The sequence below is a fragment of the Sebastes umbrosus genome, chromosome 8 (assembly GCF_015220745.1).
Source record: "Sebastes umbrosus isolate fSebUmb1 chromosome 8, fSebUmb1.pri, whole genome shotgun sequence".
Lineage (NCBI taxonomy): Eukaryota > Metazoa > Chordata > Actinopteri > Perciformes > Sebastidae > Sebastes > Sebastes umbrosus.
The window spans coordinates 440,414-464,916 of NC_051276.1; the positions used below are offsets into that span (position 1 = coordinate 440,414).

The window sequence follows — 24,503 nt, forward strand, 5'->3', positions numbered from 1 at the left end:
TCACCAGAATGAAGGAAACAAAGTCTCTGAAACTCTAATGTTTCTGGGGGAGGACCACCAGACCCCCCACTTTGGTTTAGAAATCCTCCCTCTTTTTGGAGGTCTCATGGTTGGCAGGTATGTAACGACATGTTCTGTTTAATTTAACAGTTAAGTTCCTATCTGCAAACTACCCACAGACATCTGAAACGTGACATGCAGCCCCAACCAGACACTGTTTTTATGTAAAAGGTAGGGAGTCACTTGTTTAATTTCATATATGGTAAATACATGGTAGGACATATAATGCTGGTTTAATACATTTAACGATGTATTGTTTTTATAAGCTTATTAAAGCTGTCAGAGTAAAAATGACTTTCCACCACTGCATCTAGCTGCTCCGTGTGCTGGAACATAGAGCCTCACAGTGAATAATGAGCATTACATTTAAATGATTAACAATGATCTATATCTTATCTTAATGCTAACCAAGTCTAAGCTGAAAACTGTAAAATATCTGTCGACTACACATTAGTCAAATGGAGAGTGTGGCTCCCCTGTTTATATTTGACTGATGCAACAGCTCCAAAAAGAGACATAACCAGCGTGTTCTTCCCTGCTATTGATTTTCAATCTGCCTTCAGAGTCGGGTCCATCTACTTCAACCCTCCATAAAGCTTTGGCAGATACAGTTGGCTTGGATCCCACCTCCAGTGTCAGCCTTCCTGCCTTCACTGCTGCAGTAATGAAGATAAAAATGAGTAGCAGACTTTTACCATCCAGAAAAAAAGGCAAAACCTGGAACTGTTATTGAATCCGTCATTCCAGGACAATGGAACGATGGGACGCCTTGTGGTCTAAGGGTTTGTTCACTAGATCCTGATGGGTTCTGACGGTACCCATGACTGCTAAACAGGGACACGGTGCAAAGATACATGGAGCCAGGAAATAGCCTAATCCCAGTATGTATACTGTAGGTGTTCAAGCCTGCTTTACAATAAGGATGGAGCTACCTGTAGCAAACATGCTTGTGTAATGTCCTAATGCAATGCTAAATGTAACTGCATGTTATTTGCAGTATGATGGGACAGATACAGTAGGATTGTCACTAACCTGGAGTGAAAAAGAGGAAATAAAATCAACCAGACCTATTCAAATCCCACTTGACACCTGCAGCTTTAGTCCTGTCATAAGAATCACACTGAAATCACATTAACCAAACGTAGAAGCTTTTCTGTGCTGAGCTGAGCTGAGCTAAGCTGGGCCACACTGTCCTAAACCACAGCGGTAAGAGGGACAGACAGCATCCACACATCATATGAAACACTAATGGAATCAAACTACTGATGTTTTGGAGTCATATTCAATAATATGCTTTAGGGTGTATACTGTATATTGGACAAACACAGTCGGGCAGATTGGTGGTGGTGGTGCAAACTGAACATTATTCTGACAATGTTCCTGGAGATAAAGGTGTTGTAGGGGTGAGATGGAGGAACAAAACACCAGGGTCGGCTTAATAAAAGAAAACTGTGTTAGTGTGGGAGTGTGGGAAATACTGAAATTCAATTCAATTCAATTTATTTTTATATAGCGTCAAATCATAACATATGTTATCTCTAGACACTTTATAGATAGAGCAGGTCTTAGATCGTACTCTATAATAAGCTTACTAAGCTTGATGCTTGAATCTGTGAATCACCTAGGACATCCCATTCAAAATGGCCTTAACTATGGCAAGCTGTTAACATTTGATAGCTACAGTAGGCTTGACTATCCTGAATTAACATTAGTGATGTCTACAACTACATTGTTACTAGCCAGAGTTTTATTCCAGATATCTATAAGGTCATTGTGATTAGTCAGAGTTCTTATTCCAGATGTCTATAACGTCATTGTGACTACTCCCAATTCTTATTCCAGATATCTATAACGTCATTGTGACTAGTGTGAGTTCTTATTCAAGATATATATATAACGTCATTGTGACTAGTCCCCATTCTTATTCCAGATATCTATAACGTCATTGTGACTACTCCCAATTCTTATTCCAGATATCTACAACGTCATTGTGACCACTCCCAATTCTTATTCCAGATATCTATAACGTCATTGTGACTAGTCCCAATTCTTATTCCAGATATCTATAACGTCATTGTGACTAGTCAGAGTTCTTATTCCAGATATCTATAACATCATTGTGACTAGTCATAACAACAGTTATAATTCAGTTCTGACTATCCTACATAACAGTTACAGATATCTCAAACCTCATTATGACTAGTCAGAGTTGTTGTCATGACGTTGCTCATCAAGGCTTCCCATTGGATATCGACCCAACAAAGCATCTGAACAGTGTCAGCAGAAGCTTTAGCTTACTTGGATAGTTCGGTAAAGTGTGAAAGATATTGACAGATTCAAACTTCCCGGATCAATAACTCATCAGAGAAACATAGTTCAAACACCAACGAGGTCTCTTTCTAACCGTAGTGAGGTAGACAACGAGCTACAAGCTCATTTTAATCACAACCAGCCTTTAGTCCTCCGAGCTGGACACATAAAATCGGTCTCTATGTGCAGCCGGCTGTGAGACGAGTGGTCGGGACCGCTGTGGATCAGATAGTTAGAAAATGACATGAAATAGAAAGAGCTCATCATCAGGAGTCTGTGGCCAACGAGAGCTTTGTTCACCAGAGAGTTGTGCTAGAAATTTACAATTTCCAGAAATTTAAAAATGTACTAACTCCAGTTAGAGATATCTACAACGTCATTATGACTAGTCAGAATTAAATTGTGGATATCTGAAACTAGAATAACAACTAGTCATAATTCAGTTGCTGATATCCGCAATTCTGCAACTGAATTGTGGATATCTGTAATGAGAAACCTCATACACATGAACGGCAAAAGTAGTTTGAATCGTACTGGTCAAAATGTAATTAGGGATATCTTGAATCAGAGTTTTGACTAGTCAAGATGATGCTGCCGATATCTCTAATTAATATCCTGTCTAGTATCTTGCCATACTTAATACATCTTTGATTATTTGGATGAAATAACCACAGTCTAGTGTTGGCATCAGATTGAAACAGTGTGAGCAGTGAAACTTTACTGAAGTGAATTGATATTTGTGGGCTCACCTTACTCCTAATTAACCAGGATGCTGTGAACACGCCAGGACCAGATGTTAAAAAGTTGGAATAATTCTCTCTGTACAAGAAAACTTTACCTGTTTACATGTCAGATAGGGCATCATCAGGTATCATAATAAATTATCAATATATAATTTACTGTAAGTATATGATCCATTTTAATCATAATGTGAGCCTGATTGGTTGGATGACCAACAAAAGCGCCTTTGAGCCTGGTCCTATTTTCTGTCGGCGGAACTATTTACCCCCATTCTCGTCCCTTTAAGTGGATCCAACGCCCTGCAGCACCGGGCTGTCTGCTAGCCACAGATCACTGTGTATTGTCTCAATACCAAATACTATTATTCATATCTCGGTAGATTGGTTTATTATTTGACTGCCCAAAATTATTGTATGAACAACAGATTCAAATGTAGGAGGATGCATGGTGTCTCAAGTGCTAATATCCATCCTGCAAGCTAACCATTCAGCAGCTAGCTAGTATACTGAGAATTCCAAACCAAATCCCATTAGAAAATAGAGCAACTTAATATTGCTATGCTCAACAACAAAAACACTAATTGTTATCACAATTGACATTTTACTCCCTATTCGTTATAGTTTCCTGGTAAATACGGAATGCGCCCTAGCCAACACACGGCTATTAATCAATGAAATCTGAGCTGTACCCCATACCCAGCTATCTCACGCTGGAACGGTATTCAGGTGGATGTTCGCTGCAGTTGGAGGCGAATCCGTGATTTACATTTAAAATGTGATCCGATGAGTCGTGCTCGTTGTTCAGGGTGTATGCCGACTTGTACAGTATATCCCATAGACTCGTAATATACCTGATGTTATGTTGTGAAATGCGTGCATGTGGCTTCAGCAGATAGCACATTTAAACGCAGGTGTTTTGAATGAAGTTTGGTGAGATGACTCACTGATGCTACTGGCTGGTGGCTGGCTACTGGCTACAATAAGCACACACTGTTATTATGGCGCATATATGCCAATCAATGAAGCAGAAACTTACCGAGAAGAGCATTGAGTAGATATTGAGTGTAAATTTGATGAAGTAGTAGAAGTGGTTGCTTTTCCTCAGTTCAGAGTAGGACGGCATGGCTGCTGACATGAGTGAACCTAGCTAACAAGCTAGCTAGCTAGTCTTCGTTCAGTTCAGGCAATATCTATAGAATAGGAATGAAACATCAAATACTAGTGAAATGAAAAACGCTTTTAGGAGAGCTAACTGAATTTTAAATATGTGTCAGCCCTCATTTCTCTCCTACTATTGTGGGCAGTAACCACCGAAACCAAAGCACTTCCGTGCGGCCGGAGCCAGGCCACGCTTTGTTTTGACTACACTCTTAAAGGGGCAGTGAACGCATCTTCCTTATTGAACTGCATTTAGCTGACTGAAACTGAATTCATTTTTAACATCATGCTGTGTTTAGTTTAAACTATAATACATTGTTACATTATTATTTCAATGTTTATTGTTTGTGAAATATTAAAAACTATAACGATATATAGTTAATAGTAAAGATATTTTGACACTGAGGTCAGACGTACTAGATCAGTCTCTGTAGTAGCAAAACAGGTGTGGAACATGGTAGACAGAGAGGACAAAAATATACCTGTAAAAAGTAATTTATCAACAAACAAAAAAATCAATGAACAGGATGAAAATAGAATGACCTCTAAATAAAGTATACGCTGCTTAGTTTCTTTTATCAAATTGATTTTTAAATGTGTGAACAGTTTCTTCCCAGCTGTACTTTATCCATATGTCACAAAATTGAATACCAATAGAATAGCCACTACGAGATCAACAAATGGTAACTGCAGAGTGACACAGCACAAAACAACCTTCGGTCAGTCATCTTATTCAGTAAAAGGAAGCATTTTTGGAATGCCCTACCAACAGAAATAAAAATACAACCTGACCTGAAAACGTTTAATGAAAAGGTGAAACACTGGCTGAAACTAAACCAAACCTGTCATCACAGATTATTGATTGGAAACATACATATGTAAATTGATTGTAATGTACGATGTTGTATTAGGTGATTTTATGTATAATGTGGTATTATGTATTTACATTTTTTCTTAAAAGCCTAACCAGGGACCAGGTCTGCAAATAAGCTAAAGCTAGAAGTCTATATTGTACATTACATCGGTTGCACTTTAATTAAGTATAACAATGCCATGTATTGTCCCTGTCAAATAAATTAATAAATAAAAATAATGTGGGTCATAGTAACACAATAACAGGTTACAGACATACTGCCAATGAGGCTTAAAGGTAATGAATCCTTGTTGCAATACTTTTCTCTTCATGTGATCTGACTTGAAAAAGCTATTCAAATGAACGTGACCAGAATGTGCACATGAGTCAAAACACACTTAAACAGGCTTTAGAAATGTACATTAGTTACTAAGAGTAGCTGTAATGCATTACTTCTGGACTCAGAGCAGCTAATCCCTCTTGCTTCAGGTTGCATCAGCTGTTGCCACCACTTGTTGGATATATTTGGCGTGCTTGTGTACATTACCGATGCATTCACAAATAGGTTTACTCACTTGTAAAGCCGGCCATGTGTTCACCCAAGTGATTATCAGCACAAGTGTTTATTCCCATTTTAACAAGTTGCTTTGTGTTCTTACTTTTATTGGAATCACTAGTTTCACTTCCTCCTGACTTGCTGGGTCCTGGACAGAAGTACGTTTATGGTGCTGTGGTGCGTCGTTTCAGTTTCCGGTGATGTGCAACCTCACCTGCTGTGTACTCTTCACTGTGTGTTGCACAGAGAAGCAGCTAGCTATGAGTCACATCAGGTCACAGCTGATGAATTACTGGAGTCCTTCAACCAACATTATCCTCTTTAAACATCCTCACTTATTATGTCTCCTGTAATCTGCTCTGTGGCTGACCTGACGACCTCTGACCTTATGCCGGAGAGGACCAATCAAAAAGAGATTTTCATCAACACAATATAGAAAGGGGAAGTCCCACCCCTTCAGGTGGACCACATCAGACCTTATTTCATAAAAAATATGAACGGTAGTCAACGGAGAGAGATAAATATTTATTTGTTCCAGTTTGAATTGATCCATGAATCACACAGATGATGTTTGTACATTTTAAACATAACTTTGCCAGTCAACATAGTCTCCGTTTTTTTCGTAGTATCATTTAGTTTAGTGTGAAACTGCTCAGTGAACTACATCTCCCGTCATCACCAACACTAGCTATCTAGCTAACTTAGCTATGCTCCACGTCACCAACACTAGCTAGCTAGCTAATGTAGCTATGTTCCACGTCACCAACACTAGCTAGCTTTCAATGTGTGTAATAGGCTGCTGCAGATGTTTTACCAGTTTGTTGTAACCAGTGTACTCTTCTTTGCTGTGGCATGTTGGGGGGGTAACACCAACTCGAGGGATGCCAACAAACTGAACAGGCTGTTGAGGAAGGCTAGCTCTGTGGCTGGATCTGAACTGGACAATCTGGAGGTGGTGGCAGAGGGCAGATGAGGAGGAAGATGGACGATATCCTGGATAACCCCGGCCACCCCCTCCATGATGAGCTAGTCAAGATGAGGAGCACCTTCAGCCACAGACTCATCCCCCCTCGGCACAACACAAAGCGCCTGGGTCAGTCCTTCATGCTGGTAGCCATCAGGCTCCACAACCAAGGCTGACCCCCATATGAGAACTATGAGGACTTTAAGAAGTTTAAACATGCACTAGCTACCTTTTAACATGCACTATCTACCTTTAAACATGCACTATCTACCTTTAAACATGCACTATCTGCCTTTAAACATGCACTATCTGCCTTTAAACATGCACTATCTGCCTTTACACCACCAACACTAGCTAGCTAGCTAACTTAGCTATGTTCCACACCACCAACACTAGCTAGCTAGCTAACTTAGCTACCACGTACAGATGAAGCGTTATCATAGCTGATGTGTTCTATCAGTGACTCTTGATGTGTTCTATCAGTGACTCTTGATGTGTTCTATCAGTGAGGAAGAGAAAGGAGGATCGGAGGTGTTGCTGGTGTGAGTTCATCCCAGTAGGAAACACTCGGACATCGTAGCTTCAGAGAGAGAGAGACGTCATTACCACACTTTAGGCTGTGTCGTCTTTCTAATGACGTATTTTCTCAGTCAACAGTTTTACTACAAACTGAGACTTGATATATTATATTTTAAATGTACAAACATCATATGTGTGATTCATGGAACACTTCAACAGGGATCCAAACTATATTTTTCACTCTCCGTTGACTACCGTTCATATAGTGTACCTCCAATGCATGCTGGGATTGCGTCTAGTCCCACATGATCATGAACAAGAAGAAGTGCGCAAAGAGATGAATGAGTGATCATGCTCTGCTCAGTAAAATCCATAAAGCTCATGTTTCTTCTCTAACTCGTCATCATATTCATTGATGCTCGTTGGAGGAATTAAATGTGTCACCTCTGTGCACATTCTGAGGGTCGAAACAGTCTCACATCTTTCACAAATAATTGAGTTTAAATGTTCTGAGGGAAGTTAGGCCAAGCTACTGGAAGCAATCGAAAGGGCAGATAACTTTTTGGAATTCAGAAATGTTTGACAGTCTGCAGGTCTGCAGGGACCGGATTGAGTTTAAATTCAGAAACCAGCTCATTTCTTCTGTTAAATCATCTGGATCCAGCTCTGCCAGCCTCCTTTACACACACACAAACACACACACACACACACACAAATATGTGAGGGGCATATATCGTTGAGGTCTCCTTTCTGTCGGGACACTAAAGACTGTGAGATTAACTTTTCCTCACCTGAGATGAGATGTGAGTAGCTGACTGCAGTTGTTTGAAGTGCCAAAAAATTCTGTCAAAAGGGACAATTTCCAGCCTAGATAGTCAGTTATTTAAAGACCCCAGGACAGCTACTGCTGATGTAGTGACAATAAATCTCTTTCCAACATGTATTAATCTACCATACATCGTTTCAGCATTTACAGTATAAGTGTTATCATAAATTCACTTTACACATCGTATGCATGCAGTGCAGCGGCCATCTGGAGGCTAAATAGCCTCCAAAGTGGACTTCATGGCTTTCCTCTTTGCAGCCATCGTGATGCTCTGCAGGGTGAATGCTCTGCAGAGGGAGCATCCAGTAAAGCCTGTAGCTCTCACCTGTGCAGGTGTGCAGTGACCTCTCCAGCGCACTGGGGCCCAGAAGCTGTCAGGGGCCCAAAAATCACCTTCCTTCACCGTGTCCACACTGAATCTGTTATATGCTCTTCTGTTACGTCATGTAGACAAACCACGTAGGCCCTAACCCACCCTGTACCTATCAGCTGTGAGCTGGAGATCAGACTGGAGACGGAACCACTGATCTTCCTTCGTTTATTCTGTTTAACATTATGATATTTACTGGATATGACATACCATACAGCCAACAGATGTGAAATGTATGTATTGTATGGATAACTCCTCATTTCAACTTCGCCCATCAGCCGCTGCTGGTCCATTGAGGCGATTTCAAGGCGAGCGACAGGAATGAATAGAAACAGCTGGGCCTCAGATAAAAGTTCAGCTCTAAACAGTGTGCCACGCCGCGCTGCGTCACTCATGGAAAGGACAGTCCAACAAAAAAGGAATGGTTCTTAAGCAGTGTTGTTAATGAGACCTGTAGGATGAACCTTTAATGGGTGAATTCTGGTTCTGTTATTATGGAGTAGGATCATGGATTTAAATCTATAGACCTGTAACTGTTACGTCTCATATGTTGGAAGATGTGCACCTACTGACATCTGTGTCTGTGAGAACATCTGGCTGCTGAGTCCAGGGCACGCTGTTCAATCAGCGTTGATAAATGTGGTGCTCCGGCTGCTGTCCGTGGTGCTGATATAAGGCTGGTTAGCAGGATGGTATTGATCTAAGGCTGGTTAGCAGGATGGTGCTGATCAGTGGCGGCTGGTGGATTTTTTTTTGGGTAGGGCCAATCAATTTCAACAAACATCCTAGTACGATTCAATGCAAAAAAAGGTATCAAAAACGCATTACTACTTTGCAGTTACATTTTTATCATTTATTCCAACACTGACATAAGGACATCTTATTCATACAATTCAGTATGTTAATATAACATACGACAGATCATTTATAAAGGAACTTTGCTCTTCTGTCCTTCTGAGTGGCAAACCTCTCAATGACCTTCTTATTGAAGTCAGGCATGTTCCTGACTTCCTCCAGAATGTAATCCCTTACAACCGACAGCATGCAGTCCAGCAGCTCGTTCTGTACCGTCTTCGACGTGCCTTTGAAAACGCTGGCTGTCTCGAGGTGCTCCTCCAGCACACTGTCGAAGGACGCTACAAAGTCCACAAGTCCCTTGAACACGCCGGGGTTGTCCGAGGAGTCAGTCTCGTCATGCCCACGCAAGGCTAACTCAAAAGCCCCGCAAAACTTGACACAATCAATTATTTTTGATAAAATGTGCCGGTTTTTATCCACCTCCTCATTGTGCTTCTTTACCGCAAGCCTGTGTCCTTCGTCCAGCTGCATTGCAATGTTCACTCTGCCTAGCATAGCTAGCTTCACGGAGTTATCTATGTGCATCCTGGTGTTCTCGTGTTTTCTTATTTTTTCAGACAAGTGTTTCATGTCTCTTACTCCCGTCTCTGCCCATGCTGAATCTGACCCTGTCGACTTAAAAAGCACGCATGGGAAGCAAAATACAGCATTAGCTTGACTGCATCCAGCTAGCCAGGCCTTCCTCGTGTACCAGTCTTTACAGAAGCTCCGCATGTGTGGCTTGCCTTGTACGCCGGTCTGTTGTTTTATGCTGAGTCCAGGAGGTTGATCTGGGCCCAGTTGTTTCACCAGGAGTTTCTCCGCCAAAGTCCTTCTCTCAAACGGGTCTTGGAGGAGAGATTTGATCGAGTTAGGGTTGAGTCTTGCAAGAGTAGCGCTACTAGTGCTTGGCTGTTCCATTGTCAAGATCACGCGAGAACTGACATGAGCCCTGACGAGAACAGAGAGAGACACACGTGAACGTGAACGTGCGCCATGGGCCAAATCAGTTTGGCCCCCCCGGAAGTCTTTTTTACGGCGCTGATTGGATGAATTGTATGTCATTCATGCTTGTAATCATATATCTTTAATCAGTGATTGGCTGTACTGCTTATTAGACCCGCCTTCCTTGGGCCAAATCCATTTGGCCCCAGAAAGTGCATGTGAGCAGCTGAGAGGTGCACTAGCAGAGAGTTCAAGGAGGAAAGCAGATATTTGGCGCAGTTATCCTATTTTACAAATATTACGGGTATATTCCATAGGTCAAAAACACACATATTAACAATTTTTAGAATTTTTAGAATTTTTATAATTAATAATTTTATAATTTTTTTTTTTTTTTTTTTGGTGGCTCAAGGTGGGTGGGGCCAGGCCCCGTGGCCCTCTATTGGCCGGCCGCCACTGGTGCTGATCTAAGGCTGGTTAGCAGGATGGGAGGTGCATGTTGAGACTCTCCATGGAGACAGAGCTATTGTCTGCTTTGCAGTTATCTGGAGTGGTTATGTGTGTGTACGTGCGTATGTGCTTGGGTCAAGCCGAGGCCAATCCCAGAGTAGAGTGAGTAGAGTGGGGGGGTTGGGGGCTGCTGGGCCATCCCTCCACCCAGCAGCCAACCCTCCACCCAGCAGACATCCCTCCACCCAGCAGCCATCCCTCCATCCAGCAGACATCCCTCCACCCAACAGCCGTCCCTCCACCCAGCCGACATCAATCCACCCAGCAGCTGTTCCTCCACACAGCAGACATCCATCCACCGTCCCTCCACCCAGCAGCCGTCCCTCCACCGTCCCTCAACCCGGCAGACGTCCCTCCAGCCAGCAATCGTCCATCCACCCAGCAGCCGTCCCTCCACCCGGCAGCTGTCCCTCCACCCAGCAGTCGTCCATCCACCCGGCAGCCGTCCCTCCACCCGGCAGCCGTCCCTCCACCCAGCAGTCGTTCCTCAACCCAGCAGCCGTCCCCCCACCCAGCAGCTGTCCCTCCTCCTTCCTATAGGGGCTCATCCCAGTCTGCTCTGACTCATTAAACGTCATTGAAACCTAATCTGTGTCTGGTTGCTGAGAGCTTTGAAAGACTCCTGCACACTCACAGGTCAGAGGTCACTTCTGTTGAGCCTGAATCATCTCCATCCCTGAGAATCAGTGGGCTCCTGCTGGTGTCTCCAACCAGGGACGCTGGTGGTGATACATTCAGCAGCTACTGAGCGATTACAGATGAGCATCAAACATCAAGAGTGAACACTAGTAGGTAGCACTGAGAGACAGGACTGGAGTCACATCTAGTTTGGTTGTCTTTTATTATGAAATATAGAAATCCAGAGAAGTTGAGTACGTGACTGTAGTTATGGCGGTAGTAAAAGAGGAAGTCAGGTTACGTAGTATAAAGAGCAACAAATTCCACTTGGCGATGGATGGGTCAAACAAACACAGGGCCCTGACCCAGGAGAGCTCTGCTCGTGATAGGTGATTCTACTGTAAACTGACCCTATCCCGGCGTCCCCTTACCAAAAGGAAGTTTATTCAAGTTTAAAGGTCAAATATTTCAGTTTACTTTTTATGTACTTATCAGAGATATACTTAACAAAATGATACTTAAGTATACTTGACTTCAACTGACAAGTATACAGAAAAGTCTAAGTATACTTGACTTACAGGCCTACTTGTACTTTATCTTTTGATCGAGATATACTTAAGAAAAGTATAATGAAGTATCCTTGCCTTATAGGCCTACAGAAAGGTAGACTTGGTTTGTAGTCGTGTTTACTGTTTGATAGAGTAGCCTATCAACATGTGCGAGAGTTGGTAAAATAATGTTTGACATGAATTTACTTCAATTCATAAAGAATTTCCTCCACCGTGGAGGCATGAGAGAAAAACAAATCGTATTGATTTTTTTTAATCTCATCACAAATCATAAAGTCAAACAGCAAAAGGAGAAAGTCCCTTTATGTCATTGGCTGAATACTATAGGTTAAAGTATACAAAGTGTACTTTCATGAACTAAAAAGCAGAGATGCTCACACGTCATTTTTCAAGTCCAAGTCAAGTTTCAAGTCACTGTGTAAGTGCAGACTCGAATCTACTTCAACGTATACTTTAATAAACTAAACAGTGGGCTAATTCAGTCCTAAGAAGTATTAAAGTAGAACTCTTACAAGTATACAACTAGTACATTGATATTAGTATACATACTACATAAAGTATACTTGGGGAAATAAATATTTGAACTTTACTTAAGTATACTTCATAAAATAAACTTGAAGTGTACTACTTTTTGGTAAGGGTCCAGCCTCCACTGCACCACCATGTAGGGCCAGTTTGACGAGTTGGGATTGAAGACGTGTTGTGTCCCGTCTGGCTGAGGACCTTCCTCAAAGTGTGTCCACCCTCGTTTCCTGTCATCTCTCTCCTGTCTGCTGTAATAAAACCATTACACGTCCGATGATGTTTCTCTGTGATGAAATACACAGCTGAATGAATGAATGATGCCATTTTGAAAGCTATCATCACTACCTATTACAACAAGGATACTCCTGTTCCTCCAGTACTGATGTCCTCTCACTGTGACTGCCTCACCTCAGACTCCTACATCGCCTCCATCACAACAGCTGATGACAACGTGATGCTCAGTATCAGCCACAGTGGTGATGACAGCTTTGAGAAAATAGCTTTTCTTTAACGTTGAAGAATAACTGCTGTGTTCCTGGATAGTCTGGAGGAATAGTTCCAGTAGCTGATGACAGAAGGAACAAAATGGCTCCATCAGTTTCAGCAGCCGGGGCTCATCGGGCTCATCGGGCTGATGGGAGAGGATTATATCATCAGCAGTGGTGAAGTAAACAACTTGTCATCATAATCATCCTCATTCACATCACCTGCCACTAACTTGTTTTTCTGTTCGCTGTGATTGGATCTACTAAACCCTTCAATCACAAAGAGTGACGGCATTTCTGAATAACCAGCAGCTAGAAAGCACTTGTCACAATATTAGGATTGTAAGGAAGCTGCATGCGTGTTTTCATTCACCTCATCTTAAATCATTTATTCTCATGAATTCAAGCTCAGTTTGCTTTTTTTAAGTTTGGTTAGCACACTGTCTGCTAATTGTAAAATAAAAGTCTATTGGACATGTAGTCAATAAACAGGCCGAGGTAATACTAGAGAGTAGTTCATCTTAGTTTGTTCATTTCCATTTAAATTTCTGACAATAATGTTCTGTCAAACATGAAAACTGGATTATTGAATGGTCATGCCCACACATATGAAATATAAATTTGATTGGATGATTTCAGTTGAATAATGTCAGTTCTGACTGCAGATGCAATCTGTCAAAACTCAGTCGGTGGCAGGAAATTGGACGTAGAATTGATTTGACGACAGTGTAATTTGGTTTCACTCACGCTGACCTTGTTGGAAAGATGAGTGTGTTAGCAGTTAATACATCTGACAGATGGAGACGTATCATCAGTGGTGTGTTGGTTCAGAGAGGAGAAGAAGGACATACTGTACGGCAAAATGACAATGAAGGGTCAACACATACGTTGCCCCATTCAAGCGTGGCACAGATGTTAAAAAACACGTAGTAAAATAAATAAAAAGTTGCTTTGAAGTTATTTTACAGGGAAAATTAATTAAAATTATAGCATTTATTTCAAACAACGACTGAGAGCCATATAAAAGTGTGGAGGCCTTCTGGTTGCTCCGGTCTGAGGCACAGACCAGGTAACCACATGACACCCTGTGACCGAATCTGGAAAGGTTACAGTATAGTATATACAGTAAATACACTGATCAGCCATAACATTCAGACCACTGACAGGTGAAGTGAATAACTTTGATTATCTGGTTACCATGGCACCTGGCAGTGGGGGGGATGTACTGTATACTGGGAAAAAAAAGTTTGGAAACTTGTGTTTGGTGGATTATTTCTCTGTTGTTCCAATGCTAATGGTCATTGTATTTTACATGGTTGGAAAGCCTGTTTATTTACCTTCACAATGATGTCCAACTTGTAAGGATCATGCATTTGTGGGAGGCGCTGCACAGCTGATTATGTGGGTAGCGCCCAAGAAAAATTTGCCAAAATGCTCTGCCAATGGTAAACAGTGTGTTCTCATAAGGCTCCCAGGAAGCCTGCAATGACTGCCCTTCACCGTCAGGCCCGTTGGCGCTGGTGTCGACAACACAGACAATGGAACCTGAACATGTGGGGGAATGTCATGTTCAGTGATGAGTCCAGGTTCTGTCTGCCAAAGTTGGATGGCAGAGTCAAAGTATGGAGACGATGCTGAGAACGCTATGCTGATTGTTGCACCGATGGAGTAACAGCTTTTGGTGGGGGCAGTGTCATGGTGTGGGGCGGCATTTCCCTCACTGGCAAAACAAGGTTTGTCATCATTGAAGGCCATCTCAACGCAGTGAGATATCGGGATGAGATTCTGTAGCCAGTGGCGATCCCATGTCTCCACAATCTGGGACCTAACTTCATCCTCCAAGATGACAACGCTCGCCCCCACAGAGCCAGGGTTATCACAGACTACCTCCACAATGTGGGAGTAGAGAGAATGGAACAACAGAGAGATAATCCACCAAACACAAGTTTCCAAACTTTGTTTTCCCAGTTTATATATGTCTATGTATATATGTCTATGTATATGTCTACTGTATGTATATATGTCTATGTATATGTCTACTGTATGTATATATGTCAATGTACTGTATATATATGTCTATGTATATAAGTCTATGTAAATGTCTACTGTGTGTACTGTATATATGTCTACTGCTCCGGGTCACAGGTCGATGTGTCCATGAGCAAGACACTTAACCCCAAATTGCTCCTGAAGGCATAGCCATCGGAGTGTGAATGGGTATTTAGATTAGATCCTGATGGGCAAAGGTTGGCACCTTAGCAGCGTCTGCCATCAGTGTTGTGAATGGGTGAATGCTGACATGTAGTGTAGCTTTGAGTAGTCGGAAGACTTAGAAAAGCGCTATATAAATGCAAGTCTATTTACCATTTACCATATGTCTATGTATATGTCTACTGTATGTATATATATCTATATATATGTCTATGTATATATGTCTATGTACTGTATATGTCTACTCTATGTATATATGTCTACGTATATATGTCTGTGTTTATATGTCTATGTATATGTCTACTCTATGTTTATATGTTTATGTATATATGTCTATGTATATATGTCTATGTATATGTCTACTCTATGTATATATGTCTATGTATATATGTCTACGCATATATGTCTACGCATATATGTCTACGTATATATGTATATATATGTCTACGCATATATTTCTACGTATATATGTCTATGTATATATGTCTATGTATATGTCTACTCTATGTTTATATGTTTATGTATATATGTCTATGTATATATGTTTATGTATATGTGTCTATGTATATATGTCTTTGTATATATGTCTATGTTAATATGTCTATGTATATATGTCTATGTACTGTATATATGTTTATGTATATATGTCTATGTATATATGTCTATGTATATATGTTTATGTATATATGTCTATGTATAAACTGTATGTCTATGTATATATGTCTATGTATATATGTCTATGTTCACAATGACTGTGTTGGTCTCTCTACCAGGATGGACCATGGAGACTGAGGGATGGGCGTCTCTCACCTTCGCTACAAGGAGGAGGAGGGTGAGTGTGTGTGATGGAGTGGCCCTCTGCTAACAGAAACAGGAAATGAACGTCGCTGCATCCCACTAACTTCTAGTTTGTGATTTGTTGGAGGACTTGGTGGGTGAGAGCTGTTAATGGACTGCAGACAAGGAGTGAACATTGACAGGAGATTGTTTGTGCACTTTTCTATGAATCTGCTGCATGTTGGAGTGATTCTGTGTCTTCACACTGAGCAGCAGCTCCTCTTCTTTTTACAAACATCCAATATTGGTTTGCGTCTCCCCGTGGTTTAGTTATTCTTCGTGGAGTTTAGTGTGCAATTAGTTTTTTAAGCGACACCTTAATTGCCAGCAGATGATCAAACTCACATCATCCAGGTTTTTGTTGCAGAACAGAACAGGGATTATAGGAGGCACAGGAAGCTACGCACTGATGTATGGGGCTGCGTAGCTGCACACCGGTCAGGGTGCCCGTTCTGACCCGTGTCCACCGCCAAAAGCGTCTGCAATGGGCACGGGAGCAATGGAAGAAGGTGGTCCGGTCTGACGAATCACGTTTTCTTTTACATTATGTGGATGGCAACGAGTTGGAGGTGTTGACTCTGCCTCCGAATTCTCCAGATCTCAGTCCGATGGAGCATCTGTGGGATGTGCTGGACAAACAAGTCCGATCCACGGAGGCCCCACCTCGCACCTTCCAGGACTTAAAGGGTCTGCTACTGACGGCTTGGTGCCAGATACCACAGCAGACCTTCAGAGGTCTAGTGGAGTCCATGCCTCCACGGGTCAGGGCTGTTTTGGCGGCAAAAGGGGGACCTACTCAATATTAGGCAGGTGGTCATAATGTTATGGCTGATCGGTGTATAGTCTAGTCTAGTATAGTATAGTAAAGCCTGTCAGCTTCTTCTTGGTCAGATGTGTCCTGTTTGTCTTCACTATCAAACAAAGGCAACAATAACCACCCTCCCCCAGTAAAAGCTCACATGTATCTGTAGAAAGTTGCTGTTGGTCTGTTGTATGTAGTTTTAAGTAAAATGTCTCAACAGCTGTTGGATCAACTGCCATGACATTCACGTTCCTTCATGATAAACTTTGGTGATCCTCTAACTCTTCATGTAGCGCCGTCATCAGGTCAAAATTTAAATTAGTCCAATACTTTGGTTTCTGTATACCTGTAAAACTAACGGCTTTCCCATCAGCCTCAGCGGTACTTTGTGTTTAGCGCTGATTAGAAGTGTTAGCATGCTAACAAGCTAAATCCAGATGGTAAACATCAGCATGTTAGCATTGTCACTATAGGAATATTAGCAGGAAGACGTTAGCATGAAGATGCTAGTATTTAGCGCAAAGTGCCACTGTTCTTCCGTAGAGCGACACAGATCCGTTAGATTGGCTGGCTAGTCTTGTTTGGCCAGCAGGCTACTTAATTTAAATCAAAGTGACAACATACTAACAGTATATAAGAGTTCAAACTGCATGTCTTTGGGATACAGGGGCACGATGCTGCTTTATTGGCCTTGGACTACGGTGACCAGACGTCCCGGTTTGTCCGGGACTGTCCCGGTTCCAAGCTGATGTGTCCTGAGTCCCGACAAATATCTGTAAAACACTCAAATGTCCCGGTTTTCAACACAATTAAAATGATAACAATATTATACTTACATAAACCTTTTTCATGTTCCACTTATTAATTAATTTGTGCGTACGAGATAAGTGTGTCTATAGAGAGCCAGCACAGCGCACCGCTGCAGTCTCGAGAGTGATGTTGCGCACTGTCAAGCCACAATTACGTACGGACAAAACAGAAATCCGCTGGTTACATTTAGTGTAGTTTTGAACCATAGAACCCTCTGTGCTTATGTGCACATCAAACGTGTCATTTTGATAAATTATTCTACACAGTTCCTTCTGCGCATCAACAGGCATTTAGCTCCTCTTATAACTCCCTCAGGACCGGCTGTTCCGTCAGTCTTTCACCCGGACGGTGTCTGCATCCTGGACAAAATGTGGTCTGAGCTCCACATTTAAATTCTAATAGCCTACAGGTAGATGTGTGGCTGTGGTGAGCAACATGATGTGACAGAGATGGTTCGGGTACAAAACTAAAGTTGAAGAAAAATTTCCGTAGTCCCAGACAACAATACGTGTCCTCTGAGGAAAACTCTCTACAGGACTCCCAAACTGTCAGTGTGTCATGAGGGGATAGTCCTGTGATTAAAGGAGGAGAAAGTAGTGAATGTGATAAGTCATGATGTCACAGCCTCTAATGCCTCTAAAGACATCTAGACACATACAGAAAGTTTATATTCAATTTTATACAATTACACATAAACATCTATGTTCATTTAGGCTACTACAGCCTAACTGAATTATGAGTTAGAGTCAGTGTGCTGTGCTATCAGATGTTGACTCTAATCTGTGAACCAATGTCTCACGGTGCAATGATGGTATAGATTTTGATCTGTAATAAGGGCTATAAATCCTATCATTACAGAAAGTTGGGTGGTCACCCTGGGGACCATGAATTCACGTTCATGGACTTTGTCACAGGTTTTGTCAATTTTTACTTGATAACACTAGAAAAAAAAAGAAGAAAATCATGTGAAATTTTACAGCAACCTGGCCCAGAGTTGTCCCTCTGATTGGACAGACAGATGGAAAAATGGACTGACCGACTGCATATCTGCCATTTTGGTCACAGTGCTCATACATAGCATTGCTTCCTCTTTTACCAGTGAGCCTTCGTCAAGATGGAAACCCACAAAAGGATCCTACAAGAGGTTCATGAGGTTCTGGGTACTCCGCCATTAACGCAGAACAAGCCGGCATGAAAGCAATACCCTGCAGTGAGATGATGTAAAGCTGTGAAGAGGGAGGCAGAAAAGAGTGGAGTGTCAAAGACGCGAATTGCATGATTTTCTGTGCTCTGTGAGTTTGAGGTCGTAAATTATGGCCTCAGTGCATGACAAAGACTCTCTGTCTGTTCTTTTTCCAATATTATTCCAATAGAGCGCTGCAGTGTGTCTCACTCTCTACTGTCTGCAGTGTTTCCAGCTGGGACTTCTCCTACTGGATGCTATTTCTTAGTTGTTGTGGCTTTAACTAACTAACATGGTAATGTTCATGCATTCATTCACGAGAATATTATTGTGGTAATCAGCAGCTCTCCTGCCTGGCTAAGATTAGTGATGAGAAGTGCTTTAAATAGCGTCTGTTCACATCTGGAAGACACAGGATGTTAAGGGAATCCTATTGTTTCATTTCTAAAGCAGTCTTGATGCGTTACAGTGAATCAAACATGCAATGTTCAGGAATATTTCCTGCATGGGGTCATGTGTGACGGGACAATTTCCCACATCAAGCACATTTCATGGAAAACGCCGGTATGGCTGTGTGTGTTGTGAATGAAAGCAGTAATACTGCTGGTTGTTACATACCTATTTAGTCTAGGGTTAGAACATAAGCCGGTGTAATCAGACGTTAAACTGCTATTTATTAAAGGCCACAGGAAAAAAACATCTCAATTGCAACACAAATATATAAACCATAAATAAATCAGCGGTGGAAACGTCCCCGACTGGTGCCGAACCAGCAACAAACCAAACAATCTCCTCTGACTTAAATTCACAGCTTTTAACTGGTCAAAAAAAACAAATGTATATAAAAGACAAAACAAACACCTGCCTACTTATTAATGAAAGAAACAACGATAATGAACGATGAAAGAAATCCCACAACAGAAAACACAAGCCCCAAAACAAACTAATCCCTGCCCGATCCCCAGACCAGCAGACTAGTACCTGCTAACTGTGGAAATACAGAAACATCACATAATGATGTGAGTACACAGAAATCAAGCTAACATTAACAGTTTCTCTGTCTAGGAGGCACAGTGGTGAACTGCTCAACAGTCACCGCCACGTCAGTTGTGAATCACAGACGTCCATTTCAAAACTCTGTCACAGGATTGGTGGACTGGGCTGGCGTTGTTAGGGCGGGGGTTAAATCATGGATGTATTAAGAGAACTGGATCCAGCGTTGGAGGCGGGGCCCCGTTCATTCCTATGAGAGTTTCTCAGTGGAGCATGAAGCCTAAATGGCTCAACTTCCGCCTGGAAAAGTAACCGGATCTTGGTCACATGGAACATGCGCAGTAGCGTCCGCTCGGTCACATGACTTGGTCACGGGGTCCCAACGTCACACTCGCCCATGGCTTGCGCTCCAGCCTCGGTCTGGGTCATAACTCTGGATTCAGCTGTTAGTGCGTTTTATAACTTTAAAAACTTAATAAATGACCCTCTGAGTTACAGACGTCTCTTTCCCAATGGAAGTCTATGGGAAAAAGTATTTTTGGGCCCAATGGCATCACGCGACGGACACGGAAGTTGCAGTACCGCTGTTTGGCCACTACGAAAGTCAGGATTGACGGCCGGCGCTCTTCCTGGGGGGTTGGGTTAAATGGCCTGGGAGCAACCGTCCAATGCAGACAGATGAACCTCTAGCAGTACGGAGGCTGCAGCGTCTGTTAAAATGGGAGCAGAAGAAACCAGTGCACTCCATGGCAGCGCCGTAACACAGGGACAAGCACGTAAATGCCGTCTGACGCTTTCACGTGGAGCAAACAAACCAATCACAAGACTCCGTGACTCTGTGTGTTTCTGATTCAAGTAGTTCACAAAAAACATGACTAGCCTCAAAAAAACACAACTTGTTTAATATTAAATACTTTACAAGAACATTGGCAACGGACAAAAACGCTCCTCGCCCGCCATGTTCCTGTAAATAATAAGAGAAGTCTTCCACCGCATTAACATACATCCAGCCTTGCCCCCGTGTTGCATTAGCACTAGCTGCTGGACCGTCCCTGTCCCATCTCTTCCGGCTTTGCCATGGCATGTGTGAAAAGGCGCAAGACGTAAATCTGAATGCTCACAGTAACAATGCTAACATGCTGATGTTTAGCTGGTATAATGTTTCCTTAAGTTAGCGCGTTAGCATGCTAATATTTGCTAATTAGCACTAAACACAAAGTCCAGCTGAGGCTGATGGGAATGTCAGACGTTTATAAACCGAAGCATTGGACAAATTGAATGACGCTGAATTAAAACTCAGAGGATCAGCAACAGTTACCAGCCCACTCTTATTCTTCAAACGTGAAGTCACTTTTCACTGTACAGATGTCGTCAGTTTAAGCCCAACCATGTTTTTCCTAAACCTAACCAAGTGGTTTTGTTGACTGAATCTAAGCAAGAGATTTTGTTTAATTCACAACATTAATTACGTGTTTACACCGAAGAGTCTGACAAAGTGTCAGTAGCCTATGTGATGAGTTGGGATGACAACGTGTTGCAATTACAGTTCATCCTCAGGGGGACTTGAATGTCTGCACCAAATTTCATGATCATCAATTTGTTTTAAAGACATGTCAACCTCATGGCAGCGCTAGAGGAAAACTCAGGGGATCAATCCATGTAGTAGATGTTTCACTGGATAAGTGAAAGGTTGGATGACCTGGTGACACAAGGGGAAAAGTCAGGAGATCACCACATGAGGATTCATCCTCTGGGACCATGAATGTCTGTAAAACATTTTATGTCAGTCCATGTCGGTGTGGACCAGGACCATCAGACTGATGTCACCATCCACAGAGCCATGCCGCTATGGCTTACATTAAAACAGTAGGTTTAAATATTAATATATCACACAGATATATGCATACACCTGTCAGATTCACAGCACCTGTGGCTCCTCTACTACTCAATCACACAGGGAGAGGCTGTGAGTAAAGGTTCATTCAACTTTTCACTCTCCAGTCTGGAAGCAGCCCTTAATGAGCTCATTCACCCTCTCACAGCGCTCCTCTGGGGGACATGACATGAAGAACGGAGACAGGAACACGGCTCTGATCAAATATATAAAGCTCAGTGAAGGAGTGTTCTCTCCTCAAGAAAATATCCTGGATTGTTGTAGCGGTTATCAGTAAAAATCTATATTATATTATTAAGCGTGTCTTTACATTATGTTTTTTTTCTCGAGAGTCAAGTCATTAATTATTACAGAAGAGAGTGGTATAACAGCACAGGACATGTGTAAAGAAGCTTTCTGAAACATGTTCCACTTTTTGTCATCAGTATGATCACATCCTATAAAACAGCTGATCTCCAGATAGCCAGTCCAGACTGGGAGTCCAGCAGAGGGGGCAGTGAGTGGGAGGACCTCACCTTCTCACGCACCCCATTCAGGAAAAAATGGACTTCTTAAATTGTATATTTAGATTAAATCTATTCAAGATGGATGTCATCAATGATGCCGCTACACAACTACAAGCATTATTATTGATGTTATTAGCATATTATTACTCATGTGCCTGAATCCATTCATTCATCCTCCCGCTGTTTGTTATTGCCAACAACGGAATTATGAGCCAATTTAATCAGATGAGAGGTATTTAGGCATGATAACCCTGTTAGCTGGGCCGCGCGCTCTGAGTCTGATGGAATAAATAACAGAATCATAATTCCAGAGACTCACTGCCTGTTGGATGGACGGGTACGCGGCGGCGGCGGCGGCGGCGGCGGCTTGGCGGCTCGGCGGCTCGGCGGCTCACTACATAAAGCTGGTGAGCAGCAGAGACGCAGCAGAGAGCTCAGAGCGGCTGAGGGAGAAGGACGGAGCGCTGGTTTGTCTCACCAGTCTGGGAACACACACTTGTTCTGGTACTGTAATGCGCGTAAAGGGCACGTTTTTACGCACAGCGAAAAGTGTTAGAGTAGGCTAATAGATAGTAATAGATAGTTATGGTAAAGAGTCTATGAATAATACTGAATGTATTATTTAGTCTGTCAGTGAGCATTCCTACAGAGCGCGCGGCGGTCCAGCTTTCCTCAAACTTTCTATCGTTCGCTTTGCGTTTGGCACCGGCGTCTTTCACTGGAATGTTCTGGGTTTATAGGCGGTGGTTTGAGTGACTTTAGGTCTTAAACTGCAAAATGGATCCTTTATTCAATTTCACCGATGCGTCAAATTGGACCAGCGGCTCCAACGACACCAGTAACGGGACCGCGTACTGGAACCAGTTCGTGCAGCCGGTCTGGAGGATCGTGCTCTGGGCCATAGCGTACAGCTGTATAGTCATCGTGTCCGTGGTAGGAAACCTGACAGTGATCTGGATTATTATGGCGCATAAACGCATGAGGACCGTCACCAACTACTTCCTGCTCAACCTGGCGTTCGCCGAAGCCTCCATGTCCGCCTTCAACACGGTCATCAACTTCACCTACGCCGTGCACAACGAGTGGTACTTCGGTCTGGTCTACTGCCGCTTCCACAACTTCTTTCCCATCGCGGCTGTCTTCGCCAGCATCTACTCGATGACTGCCATCGCTCTGGACAGGTGAGCTCATGTCTTTCTCTAAAGTGCACAATTAAACCACCATCAAGTCATCACCCATCAAAATGATTCACCATTAAACAATGACACTAACAACAGTGTGTTGATACTATATGGATCATTGTCTTTGGAGCATCTTTTATGTATTTATCATAAACCAAGATCCCATTACAAGAACAATGAGAGCATTTCTTCATTGTGCTACATACAGTATATATACAGTTTATAATGTGTCTCAGAAATCCTGCTTCAATAGGCTTTAATAGTGTTCTCATCCACATCACACTGTTTGTCCTTTCTTGCAACACAACTGGGAAAGAATCTTTTTGCATGTCTGATCCGGATGAACTGCAGACCAGGCTGTGACTGGTATGAGCCGTATAATTACAGAATGTACCCTTCCCTCACCTGGCACTAGTCTTATAGAGCTCATCAAGGAATGAAGAGAGACGCTCAATGTTTCACCTCCCAGTAAGAGTTGATGCATTTTTTAAGGTTCTTCTTCGGTGTAGAAGAGTGAAGCAAACGGCTCTCTACTTTACAGTTATTGTGTGTTATGTTTGGTTTTGAATTGATACAATAGTACTAATACACAGAGCTGTGGTGGTGGTTGAGTTTGAGTCAGAGAACAGTTGATGGATTTTGAAAGATGTCTTCATTGAAAACAATGAAACGTGATCCACAGTTTAGTCTGTGTGACAGTGTGGAGAGTTTTTTGTTCCTATTATTTAAATGCTGTAATGTGGAGCTTTCTTTTCTCCATCAGAGGACTTGTTTTATGTTGAAGGACGCTCTATGGAGCTCAGGGAGTGGAACGACACAGTCGTGGTTGGTTTGTTGCTCTCTGGATCAAGTCCGAGTAGAAATAAAGCCTCTGCTAAAGGTGGCCAGTAATCGTACCAGCTGTAGGCTGTGTTTTATCTGCTCATGTCAGTCACTGTGGTGACTGCTGACACTATATTTGGGGTTTGGGAGACTTCTCTTCCTCTCAGTGAACATCGGTGTGTGAAAGAACCATATTCATCACTGCTGACAGCTTCTCATGACAATGAGATTGGATGGAAATTAGATGCATAAAACGCTGCTGTGTGCCTGAGTATGGCTATCTGTGTGTGTGTGTGTGTGGGGGGGGGACGGGGACGTGCATCCATGTGTTTGTATCCAAGTGACACATACTGATAATAATAATATAAATAATAATAATAATAATAAAAAGTTCCTACTGTACACATAAAGCTGTATCT

At 42.3% G+C, this 24,503-nt stretch overlaps 2 protein-coding genes across 3 annotated transcripts in view; one reads left to right on the forward strand and one right to left on the reverse strand.

Moving 5' to 3' along the window:
- The window catches only part of zgc:110329 (uncharacterized protein LOC550500 homolog), a 42,431-nt gene extending 37,959 nt beyond the window's left edge, over nt 1-4,472 (reverse strand). Inside the window, exon 1 of one of the 2 annotated variants that reach the window (XM_037778338.1) lies at nt 4,147-4,472. In XM_037778338.1, coding sequence (XP_037634266.1) covers nt 4,147-4,245 — 99 coding nt within the window. In that variant the 5' untranslated portion in view covers nt 4,246-4,472. Of the gene's footprint in view, nt 1-3,806; nt 3,933-4,146 lie in introns of those variants that run through there. The other variant, XM_037778339.1, reaches the window with a different exon arrangement.
- An 18,069-nt stretch (nt 4,473-22,541) lies between these two features.
- Nucleotides 22,542-24,503, forward strand: part of tacr1a (tachykinin receptor 1a) — a 56,596-nt gene continuing 54,634 nt past the window's right edge. The window contains exon 1 of the mRNA XM_037778695.1: nt 22,542-23,262. Coding sequence (XP_037634623.1) covers nt 22,859-23,262 — 404 coding nt within the window. The 5' untranslated portion in view covers nt 22,542-22,858. The remainder of the gene's footprint in view (nt 23,263-24,503) is intronic.